The sequence below is a fragment of the Nannobrachium achirus genome (genome assembly GCF_963921795.1).
Source record: "Nannobrachium achirus genome assembly, chromosome: 10".
Taxonomy (NCBI): Eukaryota; Metazoa; Chordata; class Actinopteri; order Myctophiformes; family Myctophidae; genus Nannobrachium; species Nannobrachium achirus.
This window is the reverse complement of record NC_137819.1, coordinates 28,022,142-28,029,311: the sequence shown is the minus strand read 5'-3', so window position 1 is coordinate 28,029,311 and position 7,170 is coordinate 28,022,142. Positions and strand designations below refer to the sequence as shown.

Genomic DNA, 7,170 nt, shown 5'->3' with positions numbered 1-7,170 from the left:
TACCACAGATATATATTTTTTTTGCCACAGATAAAAGTATCTGTGGCAAAAAAAAAAAATATCTGTATACCATCCACTTTGAATGGAAAAATATCTGGAGAAAGAGATTTTTTGTATCTGTTATCTGGCCCAGTGGGAATGGGCCTAAAGTATATAAAGTACCAGAAACCAGTAATAGAATACATCTTTTCACATGAAATGTTTGTTACTCCACAAAAGGAAGCTGGCGCACTTTACTTCAGAAGAACAGGGTGCAACAGAGGCTATTATACTGCACACGCTTGCCTTGACTTGTGTCATGTCCTGCCACTAGGGGGAGACTGTGACCATAAATAGAGCAGATAAATGGTTGAGATCATCTTCTGGTCAGGGCAGGGGCGTCTGACTGTGAAACTGATCAGTGATTCATGCAAACCCATGCATTCTCATTATTAATTCAATGAATGTTTAATTATGCAAACAAAATAATGACTCGTGCAGATTATTCCATATCCTTGGTCATTTGGGTGTATAGCATTTATATGCCTACTTAAAATATATAATAAGTAGCCTAAAGACCCACCGGCTACTTATTATTATTGGTATTTTTGTCTAATTATCTATGGCTTTAACTTGCAGCAAAACTGGGTTGCAACTTATATGTCTGGGCTGTAACAATAGGTTGAAACATAATATCTGAGTTATGGATTCACACAAATTATGTGAATTGATTGGACCAAAAAGTACTCAAATGAAAAGTATTCACATATAGGCCTAAAGTAAATGTCCAGAATTAAAAATGTAGGCCACTTCTTGAGTAAAAGTATTTGAAAGTGTTTCCATCAAAAATGTTAAAGTACGAATGGTAATTTGATAATAGCATATCTACAAGCTTACTGCTGTTGTGAGCTTGTAGATCATCGGCTATTAATAGAGCTAAAGAAGGCCTAGAAGTAAAAGTATTGGAAATAGCCTACTCAAGTAAAGCCTACAGATTCAGATACCTACATGTAAAATGTACTTAGTTACTTTACACCACTGCCAACATGGTCTTAGAATCGAGTGCTTCACTTGTCAATCACTGCTCAAGCCTCTCTCTCTCTCTCTCTCTCTCTCTCTCTCTCTCTCTCTCTCTCTCTCTCTCTCTCTCTCTCTGTGTCTCTTCTCGCTCTCTCTCGCTCTCTCTCTCTCTTGAGTGTGTGCGTGCGCGCAGTGCAGTGCATGCATGCTGTGTGTGTGGTGGCTGACGCGTGACATTGCCGAATAGAGCGCACACTGGCGGAGCGTCTGTCGACTGGAGGAGCTTTAATAGTAGTATAGCCTATAGTTCATCTAGGTCAGCGCGCCGCAGGGATCATAATATCTGGTGATCTGTACAAGGAGCGGTGTAGTGTGACTGCACAGAAAGGACTGCAAACAAAAGTGCACATAATATAACGTTATAAGGAGAAAGAAAAGAGTGCGCGGAGCAATAACAAAAGCAACACGTATCCGGTGGGACTGGGACTGACTCCACTCCAGACTCCAGAGAGAGAGAGAGAGAGAGTCGCTAACAGAAGAGGAACGGGGAGAAAAAGGGGGAAAAGGCTTTGACAATTCGCCCGTGTCGTCTGATTAATAAAAAAAAAGGAATAATGAGGAACATTTGGATAATTCTTACCCTTGGCTTAACGGTCTTCCTGTCCGGCGAACGGGTAAGTTTTATAATGCGAGACTAGTAAACTATTATAGGAGCGATATGCATGGGGGGTTCTGCTGGGGGAATCGGAGCCCACTCACTCCATGTACTTACTGCCTGTTACATTGTAACCTATCATGTGTTTTGATGTCTACTAGGTCTTTTTTATTGTGGTGTTTTTTATGTATTGCTACACTGTTGTTTATTTATTAAAATCTTACGAATATTTCCCATAGTGGAAGTTGTCTCAGTAATATCAAGTCTGAATTTGACAAACAAGATTTGAAAATGTTTACTAGAGAAAAGTAGCATACTTAAACCTATTTGTGTCCCGGTGTTCGGTGTTTGATAGTAGGCTTTGTCAAAGAAGCCTGGCTATATCAAATACCAAAATACACTGTCGAGTACGTGGCAAGCGGCTCCAAATCCATGCACATACGGCACATGCCAAATGTGTCGCTCTACTTGCCTGTTATACACAATCGATGGTTAGGCTATAGTTTCATAATTATGGAAAAGGCTCATGTATTTATTTCTAAAGTATTTTCACAAGTTGTGCTGCCTGTGCTGCCCAAGTTGTTCTATTTTGTTTTTCTTTACATATCTACTGCATAGTACTGTGTTCTATTTGTCTGTCATTCAATGTTATATGAGATACTTCAATGGTTTCCAGTGGAAATAAGCTTAGTCTTTTCATGGATCTCCTTTTAGTAGACCTTGTACCAGTGAACTGTACCGTCATGAAACTGTACCTTTTCCTATGCAAACTTCTAATAAAGTCTTCAATCAATCAAAGCCTGTGAGAGTAATAGACTAAACTTATAGTCCTATGTGGAAAAAGAGCTGAAGGGGCTGCCAGTGGTGTTATAGGCTAAATAAAGTTTAATTTACTTTATTTTATTTGATCTAGAGTAGGCTAGGCCTAATAGGCTATCCTTCATGTGGAATATTGAATAATAGCCGGGCAACGTTTAGATGACAAGAGCATCTAATATGGTCACTTGGTGAAGTAGGCCTAGTCTAGATTATTATAGTCATTAATGCAGATGTGCACTAGCTAATAGCCTACCATTTGTTATAGGCATGTTTTATCAATTGATTGTAATTGGCATGCTAAACTTTAACATGCCAAATACAATTAATTGATCCAACTGCAACTACACGCAGCATAACTCACATGGTCCAAGCCATTGTCTTAAGAGACACCATTGGCTGTTTGATATGCTTTGGGGCTCTTGATGTCAAGCTTCTTTTGGCCCCATAATTGGAGTGTGTGTGTCACCCCACAAATTGGCCTGGCTCTTTCTTGGCATGACATGACGAGACTTTTGGAAGCCCGTCAGATTTCTATCCGCCGCTGCCATAGCTGTTTACACTGCTGTGTCCCTCACTGCTGGTTCCCTGTGGGTTGTGATTTGTCACATGTAGGCCCACCTCCTCTCTCCCTCTCTCTGTGTCTCTCTCTCTCTCTCTCTCTCTCTCTCCTCTTTCTGAGCTGCTCGTCCAATTAGGTGATTCATTGTTTTAATGACTCTTGTTTTGCACGAGGTCACCCCCAGAGAACTCCCTTTTAATAGATACCAGCCCTCATGGGGGCTTTTCTGCTGAGCTCTGACCCTGAACTGTCACCGGAGTTTTGCCTTGTGCTCTCCATATAATTTAGAAGGATGGTGAAAAGGGCACCCCAAACATATCATTTCCCAGGATATTTGCAAACAAATTGGCCTTCAATGTACGAGTAGCCTACTGTCGTGAAATCCAGCCCCTTCCTCTTCCCCTGTATGTTTACCATCATCATTGTTGTGGCATATCACTGGTAAGGCTCACTATCATCACCGGCACACGTGCGTGCCGTGCACGCTCGCACCGAATCGATATCTGCCTCCCCTTATCTGTTGCCCGCACTGTGGTTGAAGACACACAGTATTTGCCTCAGTGGAAGCAGCATGACATTGATTCTCAGTGTTGGCACTGGCGTTGACATTGCAATCAAGTGGCATATGTGGTTGATAACCTGCCTCTAGGCTCATCTGTCTGCCTTTTAATGAGACCACTAGAACATGGTGATATAGTGTCAGTCAGTGGCTATACTGTCACCTCACAGATAAGAGACCTAATGTGTGTGTGGGGGAAACACATCAATCACACAACTCCTCCTGGCGGTGTGATATGAGGATGAGATTTGATCATTAAAGTCAAGAGTGTTCTCTTCTCTGTGCGTTGGTCCCCCCCAACATGGCCAAAACAAGGCCCATGCATAATTAGTGGTTCTTGTCCGACTTTATTATTATTTCATCTAGAGTAACCCCAAAACCAATCAATCGATTGGTTTTCAATCGACCTTTTCCTGTCCATTTTTCTGATTGGACAATAACAAGGAATTTGAGGATTGGTCACAATCCTCCTCCACAGATGCAACAAATGGAGGAGGAACTGTTGCGACCTGCCTTCCTGCCGTCCTCCGTCTGTCTCACTGTGTGTTTGGGATTTTTACAAGGTACGCTGTTTTCCAGGAACTGTTTTGGGGCAGGAGGAGGTGGAAGTCTTGGCTAAGTTCATAGGCCGCAGGCTGGGCCCCAGCCACGCTATGTTTTGGTGAGCGCCAGTTGCCAGATGTCCCAGCCTATAATTTGTGTCATGTTTTTTGGTGGGGAAGCTCGGGTGTTGTTCACCTCCCTCCACGTCTGTGATTTTACACAGAGTCCTTGATTGGTGTTCTGATAGAGATGCTTCCGAGGAGCACCTTCCAACGTGGTGTGAGGTTTTCATCGGTGGAAAGTGGAATGGATAGAGGGAGGGAGAGGGGTTGAGAGAGAGAGAGAGAGGTCGGGGAGAGAGGGAGAGACTTAAAAATTCCATGGAATGTCTGTGTTTTTGTTTGAATTTCAAGGGTTTTAGTATCCATCAAAAGAAAGATTCCAAGTGTCTGTTTCTGTTCCCCCCCCCCCCCCCCCCTCATTTTCTGGACAGACCTTTATTTGTGAGAATGATGCAAGCCCCAAATTGCCTTCATCATTTTGTTCAAAGACCAGCTATGTCAAATTGCTTTGACAACGTGCCCTCAAGCAGGCAAGAAGCAATATACTGTACCTTGAACTCGGTAATCCTGAGAAAAACATCTTACATTAATTCAATACAAGTTCAGCTTTAAATGCATTCCTTTTAATGGCTTTTCAGTCGAGAAGGAGGCAAAGTGAGTCCTTCATATGCTGGAGGCTGTATACTATTTGTTATAATCTCCTATAGTGTATGAGCTTGGCATGGTTGATTGTTTTGTATCTACTGATTGGGCGGTAATGAAATGAAAAGCACAGAGGCACAAGCTGACCGCCTCTTCACCCCCATCACCTGCCGCATCCTCACCTCAGGCTATACATTATGCTTCCCACCACACTTTGCTTGCCACTAGCAATACTCACAATGCACAAGTACACACAGAGGAAGGGGACGCTGTTTGTGTTCTCTCACATATGCATGCATTGCATATATTCATCCAGTGACCCTGCATATATTCATCCAGTGACCCTGATGCACTGAACATTAACGCCACTCTTACACACACACACACACACACACACACACACACACACACACACACACACACACACACACACACACACACACACACACACACACAGTTTATGCTAAATGAACAGGAAAAGTGTCCTCTAAGTCCATATGGGCACTATTAAATATGATAATCAATCAAATCATATGCATGCTGCATGTTGTGTTACAGTGTTAAACGTAGTCAAGTGACAGACTGTTGATTCTTGTTTCGTTTTTTTCTTTATCCCATCCAACACACTCTCGAAGGGCGTGCGTGCGTGCGTGCGTGCGTGCGTGCGTGCGTGCGTGCGCGTGTAAGGCTCCCAGAGCTTGAATGAGGCGAGAAAACAGTTAAATCCTCTGCCCTTTCTCTGGCAATAAAAGCAGCATGTTTCATCCTAAGAGCGTCATTCTTTATTTACGATAACATGAATAAGTAAAGCGTGTGCAGTGTCTGCAGCAGTGGGCAAAATATTTACCCTCTTGCTCTCTCTCCCTTGTCCTTTGTATATAAAGAAATATGTGGAAAAAACTAAAGAAAAGAAAGACAAATGTAAAGTTTAAAGTTAGTTCAGGGAGAAATGCAGACTTGAGGTAAGAATGTTTTCAATATACCCTCCCACGTTAGTTGGCCGAGGCAAGATGCTATACACCGCCACTGCTGCTTCCTCTGTTCCATATTTAATAAGACTTTTATTTTTGCATTAACCCGGACGGCCCCCCATGATAGAAAACATCCCCTGTCCCTTTATGGAAGCATTTGTGTTTCCGCTGACAGTGGACGGCCTCTGCCTTCTTGCGTTTTTCACTTCTCGCAAGAATATGTCCAGCGCTGTCACACACGTGGGAATAGTGAATCCCTTGCCGTGTGCAGAGGAGAACAACCCACCTCGCCACTCCAATTCATTTGGTCCCTCTCTGCCAAACATTATGCAATCACTAATGGACTCTACAGAAGGCAAAGGGGGGGGGGGTCTTCCGCCCCAACCAGTGGTGGGAAAAGTACGTACATATTTTTACTCAAGTAAAAGCATCAATACCGCAATGTAGAAACACTCTGTTACAAGTAAAAGTCAATTTCAAAATGCAAGTCAAATTCAAAATGTACTTGAGTAAGAGTATGAAAGTGTTGGCATCAAAATGTACTTACAAGTACCAAAAGTACAAAAATGTTTGAAAAGCTTGATGCGTTCTGAGCTTGTAGATATTTTCAAGTAGCCTATGTGTACAATAGGGCTAAATTGGTTAATGTGTGTTTTATATTATTATAATTTAATATCTTCAAAGTAACTAGTACGGTAACTAAAGTTTTCAAATGTAGCGTAGTAAAAGCACACGTACACACACACACACACACCGTGCTGCATGAGCTCCTGTTTTGTCATCCACAAACAGTATGCTAGTACGCATGCTGTGTGAGCTTGTAGATCGGCTGTTTCCAGCGCCCGAGCGGAGTATAAATGCCTGGCTGCGTCTCTGTGGACAGAGATGCTGCCTGTCATTACCGCTGTGTCTTGAGTTACCCTGAGAACAGTGCCATCATTATTCCCCCACCTCAGACAGCTGGAAGGAATGAAGGCAAATCCCCCCCCTTTTTTTCTTTCTTTCTTTTTTTCAAGTGAAGATGTGCCTCACTCCGCTTTGCTGACACTCAAGACACTCAAGAACTGAGCGCTAGTAGTATCAACCTTGCTAACGTGTGTGTGTGTGTGTGTGTGTGTGTGTGTGTGTGTGTGTGTGTGTGTGTGTGTGTGTGTGTGTGTGTGTGTGTGTGTGTGTGTGTGTGTGTGTGTGTGTGTGTGTGTGTGTGTGTGTGTGTGTGTGTGTGTGTGTGTGTGTGTGCATATGAGAGATGTGCCTTTTCTTACATGCATGCAAGCCTTTACATCTCCACCTGCTCAGTGACTCTGTGCACACTAGGGCATTAACGAAAAAGTCGACTCAGTCGACTTCATTACACAACT

At 42.9% G+C, this 7,170-nt stretch overlaps 1 protein-coding gene across 1 annotated transcript in view; it reads left to right on the top strand.

Annotated features, from left to right (window-relative positions):
• Positions 1-1,225: 1,225 nt before the first annotated feature.
• The window catches only part of sdc2 (syndecan 2), an 81,565-nt gene continuing 75,620 nt past the window's right edge, over positions 1,226-7,170 (top strand). The window contains exon 1 of the mRNA XM_080734700.1: positions 1,226-1,673. Coding sequence (XP_080590826.1) covers positions 1,614-1,673 — 60 coding nt within the window. The 5' untranslated portion in view covers positions 1,226-1,613. The remainder of the gene's footprint in view (positions 1,674-7,170) is intronic.